This window comes from Ammodytes marinus, assembly GCF_949987685.1.
Source record: "Ammodytes marinus genome assembly, chromosome: 3".
NCBI classification, from domain to species: domain Eukaryota; kingdom Metazoa; phylum Chordata; class Actinopteri; order Uranoscopiformes; family Ammodytidae; genus Ammodytes; species Ammodytes marinus.
In genome coordinates this window covers 9559742-9578905 of record NC_137232.1, presented here as the reverse complement: position 1 = coordinate 9578905, position 19164 = coordinate 9559742, and the positions used below count along the sequence as shown (strand labels likewise).

The following is a 19164-nucleotide window of genomic DNA, read 5'->3' as shown; positions in this document are numbered from 1 at the left end:
GTGAGTGTGTGTGTGTGTGTGTGTGTGTGTGTGTGCTGGATCAAAGTCAGAGATAACCTTCAACCTGTAATCACAATGCTCAAACACGTTTCTCCAAAATGTATCCAACAAGATCATGTCGTTTAATTGTGTGTGTTATTTCTTCAAGTGTTTTTTAAATAGCCTACATATTGAATAAGCATAATAAAAAAAGAAAAACATCACAATACGTCAGAGGAATAAGTAAGCAATTAACGTTGTTTTCCTTTTTTAAACATACATTTTTCTATGAATATTCTCATGTGTATGAGCAAAAGAAAATGCTAAGTGAAATGCAGGCAAAGAGCGACACCTGTTTGCACCTGAAGACCACTGGAGCTTACAAGTCTGAACGGGTTTGTAATACTATGGCGCTATCTGTCGGTGCGTGCGTTGAACTGCGACCCGAGGATCATGTGTGTTGTTCAAAGTACTTTCTTTCTCCCGGTACACGTCTTTATATGGTGCAGGGCGGAACATGTGTTTAGTCTCGTAATACAGCAGGAGCATTTTAGCAACATGAATACAATGTTTGTATTCGCAGATCGTTTAGGTACCGGAAATAAATATTGGCAAATGCAAACAATGTTTCACATCTGCTGCACCGACTGCCATTTGACTTGGTTACTTGTTGAAACAGTTCCATTCAAAATATAAATTGATTTAAGTCATTGCCCAATTGCTTCTTTAGCCACAATTCGTTTGAATAAATGATTACGTAAAGACTACATAATAATAACAACAATGATACAATTTTCTTTGCAGAACATCTATGGTGCCAAAACACACAATTATAATATTCTCCATATAGCTTATGTGATTAAAAATTTTCTGCGTCCAAGGTTAGGCTCAATTCCAAATACAGTGCCTGTCACTGTGAAGCGATGGTCTTTTGTGCAGGGATAAAGAGGACCTGCCTGGGGGGGCTACGGGCTCTGAGGGGACCTGCCACTCACACAGTAACTCAAGTAGCGGATTTCCAGCTATGCGTATAGTATAGATGTCCTGCCGCTGCCATATAGCACGCTGGGTTAATAATAGGATCACGGTTGTCAAGCTATTTCAGAAGAGGGGGGTGTCGGCCTATTCTCATGGAGTGCGAGTGGGAGGAGAATTTCCAGCAACGGATGATATCAAAAATAAACCCCCTCGTGTCCAGGGGAAGAGCACAAAGTATAAATACCCCCGATGTGTCCAGACTGCAGCGGTGCTGGTGAGCGGTTCAACAAGACTTTAGCTTGGTATAAGGGAATTAGGAACGGCTCTCAGACAGACAGACTGAAATGACACGCCACCAAAACAGCACTTTCAATTTGAAAAGATCTCTGATTTGAGAAGGATACTCCTTCGATTGGAGAAGACGCGCCACATACCAGAGATAAAGGACATACGTACATTGTAATACATTCTTCTTTTTTCTTTCTTTTTTGAACAATCTTGAGTGCAATTCCCATAGCAGAAGATGAAGATGTGTTCCACTGTGTGTGGGATCTTCTTGCTCCTGTGCGTAATGAACGCGGCGCTTTCCGCTCCTTTTGAATCAGAGGATATTGTACCTGTTCGGATAAACGGGAGAGGGAGAGGGGGACGCTTTTGGAAAAGGAGCGAGGAACAACCAGTATTTATTCTCAGCGCATTTGGCAAGGACTTGACTCTAAATCTCATTCCAGACACCAGCTTTATCTCGCCTTTCTTCACCATCCAGCGCATCAAAGCCAGAGATGTTGGTGCTTTACGCAGCGCTCCAGGTGCCCAACCTGTCGCGGATCTCAAGAATTTCATGAACCAGACGGAGGAGAGTGAAGGGCGGCTCAGAAGCTGCTTTTACTCGGGGAACGTGGATCACGACCAGAACTCAATTGTATCCGTCAGTCTGTGCTCGGGCATATTCGGCTCGTTCGTAACAGAGGGGAAAGAGTATTTGATTGAGCCCAAACTGCGCGGCGGCCTGGGGCCAGACTCTGCAGAGCAGCTGCATGTCATCAAAAGGAGGACATTCACCCAGAACCACGCTGTTCCCCTACAGTTTGATCACCGGGCGAAGAGGAGGCACGACGATGGGGAAAGTTTTACGCACGACGACGCCCGTGACGCACAGAGGGAACCTCGCCGGAGACGCTTTGTTTCCGCGCCACGCTTCATAGAGACCCTGGTGGTCGCAGACTCCAGCATGGCTCACTTCTATGGAGATGAAATAAAGGTCAGACAACGATGAACTCATTCTTTCCTGCACGCACTGTTGATAGGAACCCAAACAAAGCCTCCTTTAATGTATAAAATTAGACTGTCCCATATACAAACTGCTGAAAACGTCACCCTTTTTATGCCTCAATTACCCCCTATCCAGTTTGTAAGGATTTATGTCCCAGACACATTCTGTAGTCCAAGGAATTTGTTTTTCTGTGCTGCTCGATAAAACATGTTTTGGCAATGAGGGAGCTTGGGAGGAAATCGGCGGGCTCCCCTGTTTTCCACTGTCTGAGTATAAGGTCAGGCAACAGAAATGCAAGCAATGCTGAAACACATTCCTCTGGACTTGGTCACGATTTGGCAGCAGAGCCTCAGCATCATTCGGAAGGCTTACCATATCTAATCTATTTTGTCTATATACCCAGACTTTTAAATTCATACATTTGACAATTCCTTGCTTGCTTGTACAATACATCATATTCATTGTTTAAATTGAGAAAAATCAGATTGATTTTATGAAAGAAAGTACCACTCAAATCATCATACAATATCAGTCCTAATGTCAGGCCTATTTCAATCTGGAGTGAAACTACACAACTATTTAAAAACAAAAGTAGGACAATCCATGATGCAGGACAATCTGGACCAGCCAAATAACTTGCCTGTTTGTAATTAACAAGCTCCACAGCGGCCAAACCACTCTGCCTTATCCTCCAGTAAGTAAACAAAGTAAGTGTGTAAAGGCAACCAGGCGAGTGGACAAAGGTTAGACTGATAAACGTGGCCTATATTGGCTCTTCAATATAAATTATATTTTATATTTAATCCATAACACCCTGCAAGAGCAGTTTTAGTGATTTGATGGTCCGGGCAACACGTGGTTGTGTGAATGTGTGTGTTTGTGTGTATGTGTGTATGTGTGTGTCTTTGTGTGTGTGGATGTGTGTGTATGTTTGTGAGTGTATGTGTGTGTGTGTGTGTGTGTGTGTGTGTGTGCAGCACATGTGGAAAATGTTTTTTATTTGGGAATATCATCCCGCCCTAGAAAAAGTGATTTAGGCGAGACTGGTGGAAGACCTTACAATACACCTCATGGCACAATCCCCCACATTCATAGTGATTTACTAGTGCTGTGGAAAACCCTGCCCATCCCTACCTCCCATGACAAAATCACGGGCGGCGGACTACAAGCTTTTTATAGTTAACAGGGAAGCCAGAGGGAATGTTTACTCAACTCTTCACTTAAAAGAAGACGACAGTAAGGCTTAAGATGAAGCTCCTTTGTTCCTGGAAATGGTTGCAAGCTTAAAGTGCAACTGCAATGTCATAGGCCGATGCAATCTGGGGTTAGTGTACCAATGCTGTCAAACTTCCATAAGTACCAATCACATCTGCTCTTCTCATCCCTTTTAAAGGAAGAGTTTATTGTACAGGGTAATATACAGTAAGCAAACTTCTTGGAGAAGAGAACTGTTCTTCCACAGTGTGCACTGTAGATAACAACACAGATATCAATATACAGCCTTCAATGATTTTGAAGGCTGCCACTTTTTAAAAGTTAAATTATTTCCATTTTAATGATATGTTTTCAATATATAGTTTATCTGATAAATGTATTTTTATATCATAGAATGTCCAGATCGGGACATATCTTGGTTGCATTTAATTTTTTATTTAAGAGGATCTTTGAAAACACAAATGTCTGTCTTGTCACTCTCAAATATTGGCCTTTTCCTCCTTCACAGCATTACATTCTGACGCTGATGGCCATGTCCGCCCAGCTTTACAAGCACCCCAGCATAAAGAACTCTGTCAACATGGTGCTGGTGAAGCTGTTGGTGGTGGAGGACGAGGACGTCGGCCCGGAGATCTCCAGCAACGGAGGCGTGGCTCTGAGGAACTTCTGCTCCTGGCAGCAACTCTTCAACACACAAAAACAATGGCACCCGGAACACTATGACACTGCCATACTCTTCACCAGAGAGGTGAGCGCCGAATACATACCTGGTTTATTTTCTAAACAAAGTTGCAGGGTGAATGTCGAGGTCTCTGCAATAGAATGCCATCATCTGCATATAATGTCTTAAACATTTGTTTCTGCCGAATTCAAGTATGAAAGGTATGTATTGACCCAAGTACAAGTAGTTGTACAAAATAGAAAATAAAGATTTGTTAGAATGTCCATGTCAATTTTAAACAGCAGTGAACCAAGAATTGATCCTTGTGGAGCACCACAGTACTATTAGTTGTAAAAAAAGGATCAATGGTATTTATTGGAAAGTTTTAGCTATAAAAAATTATCATAATGTAAAGCTGCCCCAAGGAATATTTCTATAAAAGCAATGAGCCAAATGCATGTGTGCAACAAGAAGGGTAACACTCCTAGTGAATAGGAAACACAAAAGTTATCACCTAACTCTGCACTTTTACTCAACTCTAAAATGTGTTTCACCTCCTCCAGCTTATCGTTTTGGTTTTTCTAGCCCGAAAAGTCATAATTTCCATAAGTTTTCAAGCAGAAGAAAAAATATGTGCAATCTCTTAAATTCATCAAATAAAAAAAATACAAGATTAAAGGTGGTGTCAGCAATTCTAGAGAAAGTTTTTTATCCCAAAAAACGTTTTCTGTGAATATCTCCTCATGATCTGCTATCTGTTCATATTGTGTGTGGGCTGGACAAAAATCCAGTGTAATACACAGCCAATAGGCTCTCTTAATTGGCATGTTAACAAAGAGTACAGTAAGCAAAGGGGGCCCATCGTTTTAAGTAACTGCCCCGTTTACAGAGCCTAGACTGTCCCTAATGTTAATTTAACACTGGATTTTTTTCAGCCACAAACACAGTACAGACAGTTAGTAGATTGTGAGGAGATATTCTATGATTGTGACAAAAAGTGCTTTTGACAACAGGCATTCTCCAGAATCGCTGACTCTACCTTTAATGCAGATTTAAAACTATGTTAAACACTGGTATCAAGCGTCATGACACAGTGGATTAAAAAACAAACACAGATTATGTGAGATCATGATGGTCGAGCATTTCTTGGGAGCGTGTTTGCTGTGTGAAGCACTTCCATCAACACTGTACTTTGCTGCATATTATTAGGAAGTACAGTCCACTCACCCTGGTATATTTAGTACCATTGAGAAGCTCATAAGCCAGCAAGGCTGAGTCACAAATGAAGCCCTGGTGGAATCCAGTCATGCTGCGGTACAAAAATGTGGTTTCAGAAGCGGCAAACTCAACCACACCACAATTACTTGAAGCCAAAGTGCCTTACAGTAACACAGGTGCAAGTACGGCAAGTTGTATTTTAAAGTTAGGCGGTCCCGGCTGAAAAAGTGCCCTTCGCTTTGGGGGTGGCCATTGTTTAGATCTGGCTCTTCAAGCAATTAAGAAGATATTAGGCTACTGTATGTGTTTGTGAGGTTAGAGCAAGAATGAAACAAAGATAGGTCAAGTAAAGCCTTTCTAGCCCGTTGGGTTAATTAAGGATGCTGAAAAGAGATTTTCAAGATGGAAAAGTAGTAATATTTTCCAAGCAGGGGGAATGTCAGTAGAGAACAAACAAATTTTATGGTTGCAATGCTTCGACAGGAAATAAGTTCACAAGTCCCCAGGGTTAGAGTTGTGATTGGCTTGTTCGGCTGTATTTTGGCTGCCTTCTTCCTTCTGGTATTTGCATGTTGACAAGTTGTTAGCAGACAATACATTAGATGAATACCTTCTTTATCATTAAATTGGTATACCTAAGGGCCTTGTTTGTGGCTAGTTTGATGACTTGCTTGGCATTTATCTGCCAACTGAACTGCGTTGGCATGTAAATCTGACCCTGGATAAGTGAAATGATGACTCAGACATATGGGCTTTTTGCAGTCTTGTGTTGGATTTGTCAAAGCAGCTTTTTCAATCGGGGGAAACCATCATTCACTCAAAGCCAGTTTGAGTTTGTTTTTCCATTTCCTCGGAGATCTGCTTTGAAATGTAGAGGACGGAAGGCTCCTGGTGGATGAGCCAATTTTAGTTCGGCCACAAATCAGCCTTGACACGATTAAGACACTAGGAATGGTCAGGGCTAGAGTGTGAGTCTGGGTCGAGGGTTGAGAATGTGTGCCATGTCATAAGAGATGGCTGCCTGCTACTATAGTGGCTGTTATGAAATTCAAATGTTGCACTCTGTTGCATGTAGTGGAAACATTTTTCCCTCATGCATTTTTGTGGTTTAATAGTGTTCGTGTGGGCTCATCCATCTGCCCTGCAAATGCAGCAACTACTGTGGCATTGATCCTGCTTTGTTTCTGCGTGTCTGCCTACATGAGTTATGAATGCTATTGAGGAACAAGGTGTACAAACCCACGCTGAGCTGCATTCGGCAGCTCCAAGTCCAGATGTGTTTTGAATCAGAGGGCCTTTGCCTTGTGGCTTGTTTTGGGGTTGAGGCGAGGCAATGGACACGTCTCCTCAAGCAAGGAAAGATTTCTGATCCACCACATTGTTCCTTTTCCCACATCGCAGCTCTGGACAGCTGCACGCCGAGGATATTTATTCGCTTTGTTTTATGATGGAAACACTGAGCAACATGTTTTCGATTTGTTTCTTGAAAAAAAAAATTGAAAAATAACTGGATATAATAGATGGGGAAGGTCCGCCATCTTACAAGATTAATATAACAGTCACTCAGGGCTGCCCACACACTTATTATATTAACTGTTTGACCGAACAAAATGTATTTAACTCTTTGTTAGTCCTCTCCGTTAGCTGATTCTAAACAAAAAATCCCTATGCCTAGTTTATGTAACAAAGGATGTTAATAAATTAAGGAATTGCTCAATGCAACATTAATTGTCCATAACAAGACCTTAACTTTGATAGCTTTGAACAAGTGGTAAAATGATCCAATACAAGTAGGAATTATCTTATTTTCAGTGGAATAAAGCTATTTGGCAGCAATGATAAGTTAACATAGTTGTAAAAAACTTTGGAAAAAATGTATCTTATCAGTGGTATCTCATTGTTGGTTTTTGGTGTGCCAATTTGGTTGAACTGGCATATGGCACTTAGTATGAATGGTATGTCACCCGTATTCCACTGGCATATTATGATACAGTTTAGGTGACCACAGTTGCTCATAGTTTAGGAATTCAGAATATTTTAGTTAAAAACGTTGAACTATTCCTTTAAGCGTTTTAACAAATCCATTAATAAAAACAAAACAAATCTCAGTGTCAGTATCAGTGTTTCAAATCTCACATCATCTTCTGTGTTTGCTTGTGCTGCAGGACATTTGTGGACACAAGAGCTGTGACACACTGGGCGTAGCCGACGTGGGGACAATGTGCGATCCCAAGAGAAGCTGCTCGGTCATCGAGGACAACGGCCTGCAGGCCTCCTTCACAGCTGCACATGAGCTCGGTCAGCTTTCATTTATTGTCATATAAGGGTGGGCTGGTGTGGGATTTGTGATAAAACAAAGTTTTAAAGGTGGAGTCAGTGATTCTGGAGAACGCTTGTTGTCAAAAATCCCTCTTTGTGAAAATGTGTGTATATTTCCTCATGATCTGCTACCTGTCCTCTACTGTGAGTGTGCTTAAAAAAGGAAATCCGGTGTTAATACACAGCCAACCCTCTGCAAACAGGCATGATGCTAGCCATGATGGGCCCCTTTTGTCGACAACCAGCGTCCTCCAGAATCGCTGACTCCACCTTTTAAAATGTAGTGTAAATGGCAAGTCCTTACCACACTTTAGTGCACATGTGAACCCGTCTGTCGCACCATTATCAATCACTGCAGGTCATGTGCTGAGTATGCCTCACGACGACTCCAAGACCTGCGAGAGGCTGTTTGGAGACCTGGGAGGACATCACCTCATGGCTCCTCTGTTTGTCAGCCTCAACAAGACCGCGCCTTGGTCCCCCTGCAGTGCTCTCTACATCACAGAGTTCTTTGACAATGGACATGGTAGGATATGCAGTAGTTTAGGTTGTAGCCCCCTGCGTGATAAAAAAGTAGACACTGAGTAAATCAGAAAAAAAAGCTAGCAGCCGTGTATTAAGACTGTCTGCCATGGTGGAAGTCTGCCACAACACGGTCGCTCTGTTATTAGGGGCTGATTTAGAGATGAATAAAACATACTGTTATTCCTCTCACGCTCTAACTGTGGGTTTCCTGCTTAAACTTGTTGCTCCCCTTCTAATTATGGGTTCTAGGGGAAAGCTCTTCCCGCCTTTAGATTTCCACATGTTCTCTTTCCACATCCTCCGCCTTGCCTCAGTCGCTCGCTCTCTCCCTCCCATCTCATGTTGTGCATATATTGTATTGTTTGTCTCCTTCGCCGGACCTATCGCTGAACCTTCCTTTCCAGTGAGTCATACAGTGGACCTCATCCTGTTCTTCTCCTAGTCGGCCAAAAGCAACAGCTGGTGTCAGCTAAATTGTGTTCTTTATCAGTTCACAAAAATGCATCCAACAAAAACTTGTGCGGTTAAAGAATGTTAATTCCGAAATGTGAACGTCATTGACAACACCATAGGGAGAGAAAAAAGTCTTGAATGTAATTAAGAATCCTGGGAGGGACAGTGAATAAATTCAGATTAGGGAGAGCTGTCGAATGTCCAAAATTCAAAGCACTCGATCTGCACTGCATTAGTGACATTTGAATTATTAATTGTAATAGGCAGGACACAACTTGCCCTGAATATTTTTCCAGTCGTGTCATGCCACAACACACAAAGAGCAACACATTTGCAATTGTCCCAGTGCTGCAAAAAAAAATAAAAAATCCAATAACCTCCATACACCACAAAATAATCAGTCTCTTTAATACAATGTTGCTTTTGTATTGTTACTACAGGGGACTGTCTGCTAGATTTCCCAGAGAGTACCATGCCCTTACCACGTGAGCTGCCAGGCACCAAGTACAGCCTGGACCAACAGTGCCAGCAGATCTTTGGAGAGGAGTTTGCCCTCTGCCCCAACACCACAGACAGTGACGTGTGCAGCCAGCTGTGGTGTCAGGAGGACGGGACGCCACAGTGCTCCACCAAGAACGGCAGCTTGCCCTGGGCCGACGGCACGCCCTGTAGACTCAACGGGACCTGCCTCCATGGAGCCTGCATGACCAGCCAGGAGGTGTTGCTGCCATTGGTAAGAACTCTTCTTATAATAATGGGAAAAGGGGTTTAAGTATGTTTATATCATCCATTGTGAACAAAAAGACCACGTTCTTCTCCTTACTAATGAAAAGTTGAATTCATTACCAATGAAACAGACCTTTGCTCATTTCAACACACTTTGGTGCAGCCACAAATCATCCCTGACATGATTTAGACAGTGTGAATGGTCAGGGCTTGAGTGTGAGTCTGGCTCGAGGTTGAGGATGTGTGCCATGTCATGCTTGAACCTACACAACTCCAAAATAATGCTGATGTTGCTACTTTTCTGCATAGGCAACTCCTTACCCATTAGCCTTATCAACCTTATGTGCTGTTAAAAGCTTGTTGTGGTTCTTCCCCAAGTAGCCAACCAAATAAATAATGAATGAATGCAGCAATAAGTCCTAGAGTGACTATCGGCCTTTAAGTTTTACCTCATTAACCTTTAAGGAATGTTATATGACATATATTAACCTCCAGGTTAGTCCCCAAAAAGAGAGTACAAAACTGAATAGAGTAAAGACAGTTTCTCAGTTAGTGGAGATGACACTTTTTCAGATTTGCAGCTAGTGTGTAGTTCTAAGTCGACATCCATGAATGAAATGTCCAGGCTAGAAGGAACGGATTATAGCATTTTTGGAATTTGGTAAAGTTTAAATCCAGCTGCTTTATGATGCCTTTTTATATTTCCTTTAAAGAACATTTATACATCTCAGTGTTTCAACTTTAGCTTGATAATATCTTCTCCTTGTGTTGTGATCACACATCTGTTTATGAATCCAGACTTGCTGGCAGCAGAGATGTTAGCCGGTCCAAACTCATAAAAAACCTCTGGAAAGGACACCCACGCTAGCATAAAAAAAACACACAAACACACTCACACACATGCACTTTCGATTTTGCCTCACGAAAAGCATGGCAGGATGGCAGGTTCCAATAGAGGTTGAGTGACACATGTGGCAGGAATGTGGGTAGAAGGCAGACAGCAGGCGCGTGCCGAACTTCAACACAGATTTAGCCTGGAGCCGCGGCCACGCCAACACACTGTGCGGCCTCAAACCCAGAAGCCCAGACTGTGGTTTAGGGCTACACACATCTTAAGATTGCCTTTGGCACTGAGCATCTAACCAACTACTACTCTCACTCACTGCTCTGTTTTCCCCCACTCTCTTCTCTGACCGCAGGTGGCTGTGGATGGCGGCTGGGGCTCGTGGGGACCGTGGCAGCATTGCTCCAGGACGTGTGGTGGTGGAGTGGAGTTCTCCTACAGGGAATGCACCGACCCCATTCCTCAGAACGGAGGCAAGTACTGTGAGGGACAGAGGGTCCAGTACCAGTCCTGCAACACCCAGTCCTGCCACACCAACAAAGGTGAGAATCAGCAACACATACAGTGCACATGGTCTCGGGTAATACCTAATAAAAAATTCAGAATTCCAACAACCGATTGTCCTTAACAATACTTTAACTTGAACAGCTTTGAATGAGTTGTACTGTAAAATTATCCAACACGAATGCATTTTCTAAATTGAAGTTGAATTAAGCTCTTTGGCAGCTTAGCAGTGGTATCTAATTGTTGGTTTTTGGTGTGCCACTGTGGCTGTATTGGCTAATGGCACTTATAAATAAAATATATTTTTAACTTATATAACTCTGGAAAAACATTAAGGGACCAGTCTGGATTCTTCTTGAATCTTTATCTCTATTAAACTTAATGGAAATGCTCTTAATGACAATATATTTTGGGGGAATTTGGTAGAAATGTTGTCAGTAGTTTATTGAATAAAACCAAAATGTTCATTCTACTCAAACATATGCCTATAAGTATTAAAACGAGAGACACTGAACATTTGGAGTGGTCAACCTTGCCAGTTGATAACTTACACAATGTTTGAATAAATATGCAAATTTGGACAAGTCTTAAAAGTGCATTCTCTGCATGTTTTTATGTACACAATGTGTCACAAAGCAAACAATTAACAACAGGTACAAATCCTTCTGACATAACCTTCAGAATAGAGCTAGGAATGATTATTGAGAGTCTGGTTGATGTATAGGTGCTTTAGAAGTTGAGATTCTTGGTTTAGAGTATTAAAACAAAAGCTAATGTTGAGATGAGGGCAGTTAAAGATAGTTGTATATGAGAAGTATACACAAACATACAACTGACAAATAAAAACCTTAATGTAAATGTTGGACCTTTTATTTATACTAGCATGAAAGAAGACATGTTATGCTAGCAAAATAGACAAAAATCTCAAATTGATCAGTGCATGACATTTTTTTTTGCCTGCCTCATGGTTTTGGTTATAAAATGTCTAAACACCCAAACACATTCAGTTAATTATCACAAAAGGCAAATGTAAGCAGCAAATTCTCACAATTGAGAGGCTGGAACAAGTTAGTTTTGCAGATTGATTTTCTGTCAATCGACTTATCTTTGTGGTTATTGAAGGGGAAAATCATCACAACATCTGGATATAGCCTTTTCTCACTGTATTGTACACTAAGCTTTATTTCATCTTTTCATATTTAGAAAAAAGTTTCAGAGAGGAGCAGTGTGAGAAATACAACAATCCCAACGGCCTGGACTACACTGGGAATATGAAACAATGGATACCCAAGTACGTTGGCGTTTCTCCCAGGGACAGATGCAAGCTGTTCTGCAGGGCCAGGGGCAGCAGTGAATTCAGGGTGTTTGAATCCAAGGTATGCACTCACTCAACCTCACAGCTCTATATTCACACTAACATGTCCTAATATCTATCTGATGCTTTCCAATCAGAGTGCTTTTCCCTTCCAAAAATCAGTCTTTAAGACTTTTGAATTATTTGGGAAATTCAGATTATAATTGTACCCCTAAAGCAATCTTTGAGAGTCAGAGTGTATCAGTATTGCATTTACTTGCTTCCTGCATTGAGAACACCATGTGACTACATCACAGTGACAGCCAAATATGTAGCATTTGTAAAGATGCCTCCAAACACTGTAAAAGTCCTTGCTGACCATGGAAACAGCAGTTGGACGAAATGATCTTAAGACAATGTGCATTTTACATTTTTATTTTCAAAATGTTTAGCTGTTTTACATTGCATGATTACTATCAGCAGATCAGTAACGAGTGATTCTTGGTCGATCAATGGGACTGTAACCCAAGACAGTGAGATGTGGTTGAAAACTAAACATAGCTAATTTACAGACTTAGTTTCGATTATTTGTCAAAAAAATTGTCTTTGAATACTGTAGAATATAAGCCACATCTTAGCGATGTGTGCTAACAATCATTAATAAAAAGCAACTAGATGCAGGGGAATCTGACACTCTGACACAAAAAATTTGATAATAAAATAATTAATTATTAACAATGCTTTCTTGTAATTTCTGCAGGTAATAGACGGGACAACATGTGGCCCTGACACCACGTCTGTGTGTGTCCAAGGCCAGTGTGTGAAGGCCGGCTGCGACCAGGTGATCGGATCCAATAAGAAAGTGGATAAGTGTGGAGTGTGTGGAGGACGTCAACTCACCTGTAGAAAGATCGAAGGCTCCTCCAAAATAGAAACGTAAGTGACTTGAAAAATATCCTTCACATGTGGAAATGGTCAAGTAAATCACAATTGTATGCAATCTGATGGAATTTTGGAGTATTGATAACCCTTGTTTGCCCTTCCTTATCTTGATAGCTAACCTTAGCAATACCGTACCTAGAAACTTTCTTACCTACAGCAGGCTCACTAATTAACACATTTGTATCTCACTTGTTTAGTCTATACGTCAATTCAAACAGAAATGTAAAAATGTAAATGCACAGATTCAGGGGAGTTTATGATGTAAAAACTGTTCATACATCTAGCCAGTAGCTCTGTGCAGAGCATTTAAAGCACTGGTTAAGATTATTTTTGGGGGGCATTTTCAATGCTTTATTTAAAGTGCAGAGAGACAGAGATGAAATGTTATATTACATATTTGCATTCAGGCTGTTCATTATAAAATGTGGCAAATTATAACATAATGCGGATGTGAATATTCATTAAATTTTGAAACGCGTTGTTACACACCCAAACTGTTTCTTTATAACAAGGTGTTTACATTATCTAAATCCATTTATTTGTTTTCTCCACTAGCTATGGATACAGCGATATTGTCACAATTCCAGTGGGAGCGACCAACATCGACATCAAACAGCGTAGCAAAGGGGGGGTCCAAAACGACGGAAACTACCTGGCCATAAAGACGGAGATCGGCGAGTACATCCTTAACGGTAACTTCTCTGTGTCCACTGTGGATCTGGACATCCCCGTGCTGGGCGCCATGCTCAAGTACACTGGCCCCTCCAAACAGCTGGAGAGGATCCAGAGCTTCAGCAGGCAGCTCAAAGAGAGCGTCACCATCCAGCTGCTGGCCACATCGGGCAACGCCAACACTCCCAAGGTCAATTACAGCTTCTTCCTCCCCAGAGACGTGCCCTTCAAAAAATCCAAAGAGAAGAAGGTCTTCTCACTATCTGTGCAATCTATCCATCCGTTTGGCGTGCCCGACTGGGTGCTGGGCGATTGGTCCGAGTGCTCTAAAAGCTGTGGCTCCGGATGGTCCAGGCGGAGTGTGGAGTGCAGAGACAGCGGCGACTTCCTCTCCAGCTACTGCGACAAAGACCTGAAGCCTGTGGACATCAAGCCGTGCGGGGACATGCCCTGTCCCATTTGGCAGATGGGACCTTGGTCCTCCTGTTCGCGAACTTGTGGTCAGGGGGAGCGCCGCCGGAGCGTCTTCTGCATAGACTACACGGGCAAGACTGTTGAGTCGGAGAAGTGCGATCCGAAGAAAGTACCGGAGCCCGTCTCCAGAGAATGTCACCACCAGCCGTGCTTATGAGGGACTTTTCCCTCCCTTCTGATCTGACTGTACTCACCAGCCATGGATGGGTTGGTGAATAGATGGGTACACAGGGCACTGGCCCAGAGGCAAAAGTAGTTAGAGGAAGAGACACCAAGCACTCACAAAAAGCTCCAAAATCCTCACAGAGAGACCAAAATAACCACAAAAGCCCCGTTTCCACTGAGCAGTGTGGAAACATGCATTCATTTGCGTTTCCACTGTCAAAAGTTGGAAAGGGTACCAAAATAAGCCAACCGTGCCTTATCTATCTCTGTCACCCTTTTGTTATGGGAACCAAGCCGCAAACAAATGACTATAAAGAAACACAAACAACGTTTTACACATATGTGCCTATATACAGTCTATTGTCTGTGCCCATGGGCCCATTGCCCCATAATCCATCCTTGTGTAACCAACTTGTCGCATCCGGTCACATCAAGGGCATTTGCCTTAAATATTATTTTGTTATATTTTGTTGACGTTTGACAACCACTATATAGAATTGAAACAATGGAAATCTACCTCAGGATGTACATGTAATGTATAGATGCTAGATGAAGGTGCTGTGTGTGTGTGTGTGTGTGTGTGTGTGTGTGTGTGTGTGTGTGTGTGTGTGTTTCTTAGACAAAGAGAAGCTTTCTAGTTCCACTTTAAACAGAAACGTTTTGGATTAGTTTTTTTTTTAAGTTAACTGTCACTTAAAGTGGGGCTAGAACAATGGCATGAAACCTGCTGTCAAACACCAGCATAGTGTAAATATACATCCAGTTGTCCTTCGCAGAACTCCAATACCCTATTAAGCTTTGATAGAGACATTTTACCTAACATACGTAGAGGTACATTACATAAGATTCATCCAATGGGAATATAAGCCTCTGGAAAATGTGCTCCTGTTTGATTATAAACATACCTAAACAAATATGACTTTTGTTAAATGACTGTGATGGAGATGCCATGATTTTATCCCAAACATTAACATTAACAACTATAATCATTCAGTAACACTAAATATGACAATATTTTTGACTACAATGTGTTAAGAGCCGAAATCAGAACAGATGGTTTCAATGCCAAGCCAGATGTGCAGAACCTCTAGAATTGGATAGAGATTGAGTTTTACACGGTGTGTAAAAGGAATTAGCCTAGATAATAACTTGCCATTCATGACCTGAAAAACCCTTGACAGAGAATTCCCCTCTGCCCCGTAGTTCAATGTCCCAGGTGCATTGTAATACAGCGTGCAACATACGTTTCTTTGTTATAATTAAGTTATAAGTTATAAGCATACTATCTATCTTGTATATGAAAAATAACATTAATTTTATTCATTTCCAGACTTTTCAAATTATTAATGCATCATATGCAAAGAATCACAGTTGTTTTTTGTTTAGACTCTTGTATGTATATTTGACTTCTTCATTCCTGTTGTTAATTTACATTATGTTATAAAACAAAAGAGATGGAGCATTAGGCCTATATCCCTTCAGTGAAGGACCATATTATTTTATTATTATAGCTACCTTTTTAAGCTATTTATTTTTGTAAAGTTTTTACTTTGGACGTGTAATTAACATGGCAGAAGCTGCTGTCTCTGAGATTTTTGTCTATAAAAATGGTCAAATAAACACATTTATGTCAATTCATGATTCTCTTGTACTTCACTTTATCTTCCATGACATCCCCTGGGAAACTGTGGGTTTCTCCAGATGAATCCAGAAGAGTGTAATAACCTTTTAGTTTTTTTAAATTACATTTTTTTAATTACTTCATTACTTGAGGACTTTTGTGTTGAATATGATGGGAACACATCATACTGAAACTGAAACCTACCAGACTTCAGCAGCTTTTTAAAGCAGGATGAGGGAGATTTCATTGGTGGTTTTACAAACTGAACCTCCTTAAGACGTTCAGTTAAATTCTCCCACATTGGAATAACTTCTCTGCTCAGACATGTGAAATACAGACCATATAAAAATATACTCAGTAGCTGTGGTTAGGGAAGAACCTACACTTAACAGGCAACAAAAGTGACATAACAGATCTTATTCCATTCACAGATGACTGAGCTTGGAAAATGTGAAAATCATGATTGGTTATGAATATGAACAGGCCCTTAAAAACCTACATAATTTGTTTTGTGTTAACGACAACTTTTAAAAGCTGGAACTTTAGGCTAAACAACGTATAAGGGTTTTTATAAGGATATAAATCCAATCCCATTGCTGTCTTGTGTGTTTTGATTCATTCATGCTTAAAGGCCTACTTCACCGGTTTGAATATGAAGGTGTATTGAATTCTGAGATCCTATGTAGTATAAATGTGCGATAATTTTTTAAATCGGTTCATCCTAGCCTGAGAAAAGGCAGAAAGAGTGTTTTTTTAACCCTATATTTCTCTTTCTCGTGACATCACAGAAAGAGAAATATAGGGTTAAAAAAAACTTACTTTGTAAATATTACTGTGATGTCTTTTACTGTGACATCACAGCAGTGGCGTTTTCTCCCGGAGGCCAAGGGAAGCCAGGCTTCCCTGTTTTTTAGGCTGTAGTTGTCATCCAATAAAAACATTTTTATTAACAGTTTCGGTAATTCTTTGGTGCTGTGTTGCTGTCATTTCTTCCCCATTTTTCTCCTCTCATTGAGCATTTCACAATGCGCGAAACAGCGTCCCTTTACATTTAGATTCTGAAGACGCGGCGAAACACGATACTGCACACTGTATGTCCGCGAGGAAGCCAGCCCGAGCTGGCATCCCTTGGTGAAAAAAAGAAGGAAGGATTGACCAATCAGGTGAGGCTATTGTCTTGACACTGCCCTCCTGTGATTGGTCAGGAGGGTGTCATGAGGGTGCCAAGGGAAGCCACTCAGCCCTTGGCTTCACACCAATCAAATCAAAGCATCATTATCAACGTCACTGAAATTTAACAACAATAACAATAGCAGGAGATTAGCATGTTTGCATTGTTATCATATTAGCAAGAACAGTTATGGAGGGTGGAGATTTTGAGAATTTAGTAAAAAATAATTTTACCAAACTGCCAATTGAGAAGCCATTAAAAATCAAATCTGACGGCAGGCCAATGCGTGTGGAGAGAAAGAAGTTTATCGCACTTTCAGGGAGGAGAACTATGTCCGCACCGAGTGGCTAGCTGGTAGCGGCAAACTTCAGCTAATGGCCTTCCTCTACAAATAGTGAGTAAAATACACACCTTCTCCCGGCGCGGGTTAACTGTTCCCTTTACTGTCCGTGTAGCTATATGTTATGTTTTGTGTTATTTTATTGCTAATTGTGCCTTGATTAAGTTGCATTGGTATCCACTGAAGTTGTTCTGGGTTGTCTTAAGTAGTGTTGTATAATGAACATTTGGCCTAGTTCCTAAACGAAAAGGATGTATAGAAAGTATGTGTGTATGTCAAGCACATAACTGATTGTGTGAGTCGTGTCTCACGTGAACGTGAAACTTAAAATAGCCTATAAAACGTCCCCTAATTATATTGTGAATGAATTCGAATCTGTATTGGGCATTAAGCGGCTAGTTGTGCATTCCGGTCGGGGTGGGGGGTGCATTTATAATACAATGTATAATTTAATAAAACGATTAGGAGGTGTGTGAGAGTGAGTGAGTGAGTGAGTGTGTGAGTGAGTGAGTGAGTGAGTGAGAGAGAGAGCGAACGAGCGGTGTCGGACAGATTACAGGCGTGTGCAAGTCCTGGTAAAGTGACCAGGCGCTATAATAGCTCTTGTAGTTATATTAAATACAAGCTGCGACGCCTACTCTTTTCTGTCCCCCACCTTCCAATAAACATGTAGATTAAAGGTGTTGTCTCACTTGGCTTCCTCAAAAAAAATCCCCACGCCACGCCACTGCATCACAGTAATATTTACAAAGTAAGTTTTTTTTTAACCCTATATTTCTCTTTCTGTGATGTCACGAGAAAGAGAAATATAGGGTTAAAAAAAACACTCTTTCTGCCTTTTCTCAGGCTAGGATGAACCGATTTTAATTTTTTTTGCACATTTATACTACATAGGATCTCAGAATTCAATACACCTTCATATTCAAACCGGTGAAGTAGGCCTTTAATAAAGGTAGAAAAAAATACTTCTGTCTGATGTTTAAAAATATTAAATGGTCAATATTTCTTCCAAGAACACAAACGTATTATAGACACTGAAAATCAAATCAGTCTAAATAAATTGGTTGTAGGCCTATTATAATTAAACAATTAAAAAGTACAACTAAAAACACTTGGATCTCCACATTTTATTAGGCAGCACTATCTTTCAGCCCTCATTTGATGCTTGTCAAAATCACTTTTTGTCAAAATCAATGAGTAGTGGAACGTGAGGAATATTAACTTATTTTGAATAAGGGATTTTGACAATAAGCATTCTCCAGAATCGCTAACTCAAACATCAATTTAATATTGTAATAAACAATAGGAAGAAATAAGAAAATAGGCTATATAATAAATAAATAAATAAATGTCTGTTTCTAAAGCAACAACCTTTGTACAAGACATAGGGGAGCAAAGTATGGCAACAGTTGAGGTAGGCTATGGTGTGAGGCAATATGAACCAATACGAACACATTCCATGTTCAAGTGTGCCAAAGGCAAAGAGGGCGGTATAAATCATATTTTACGAAATACATACACAAATACACAAAAATATAATTAGTAGCCGCCCTAGACTAGGCCTGAATGAAGAGATATGTAGCATGATGTGTGCCAATTGATGAAGGGGTCTGAGGAGGGCCACATAAACTGCATGTCAATCAATAAAAAAAAATATTTATTTGCAGTGACTAAAGTTGTGTTGCACATGCAGTGTACATGTTGCTTAATCTGAGACTTCCTGTTTCTTACAGTAGAGTACATGGTTGAGTACCGTGAGAGATGCGCGTTGCATTGTGGGGATACAAATA

The 19164-nt window shown here is 40.9% G+C and overlaps 1 protein-coding gene across 1 annotated transcript; it reads left to right on the top strand.

Moving 5' to 3' along the window:
* Positions 1 to 1224: 1224 nt before the first annotated feature.
* On the top strand, positions 1225 to 15927 carry LOC307248651 (A disintegrin and metalloproteinase with thrombospondin motifs 8-like). The gene is made up of 9 exons (XM_080025093.1): positions 1225 to 2218; positions 3954 to 4193; positions 7490 to 7622; positions 8002 to 8169; positions 9062 to 9354; positions 10547 to 10733; positions 11899 to 12071; positions 12750 to 12925; positions 13487 to 15927. The coding sequence occupies exons 1-9, from the start codon at positions 1481 to 1483 to the stop codon at positions 14232 to 14234; spliced, it is 2856 nt and encodes a 951-aa protein (XP_079881219.1). The 5' UTR covers positions 1225 to 1480; the 3' UTR covers positions 14235 to 15927.
* Positions 15928 to 19164: the final 3237 nt, after the last annotated feature.

Excerpts from the sequence above, each read along its gene's own strand:
- LOC307248651 (XM_080025093.1), top strand. The coding sequence starts at position 1,481 with ATGAAGATGTGTTCCACTGTGTGTGGGATCTTCTTGCTCCTGTGCGTA. Across the intron at positions 10,734-11,898 it reads GTCCTGCCACACCAACAAAG|AAAAAAGTTTCAGAGAGGAG; the intron begins GTGAGAATCAGC and ends TTTCATATTTAG. Across the intron at positions 12,072-12,749 it reads TCAGGGTGTTTGAATCCAAG|GTAATAGACGGGACAACATG; the intron begins GTATGCACTCAC and ends TAATTTCTGCAG.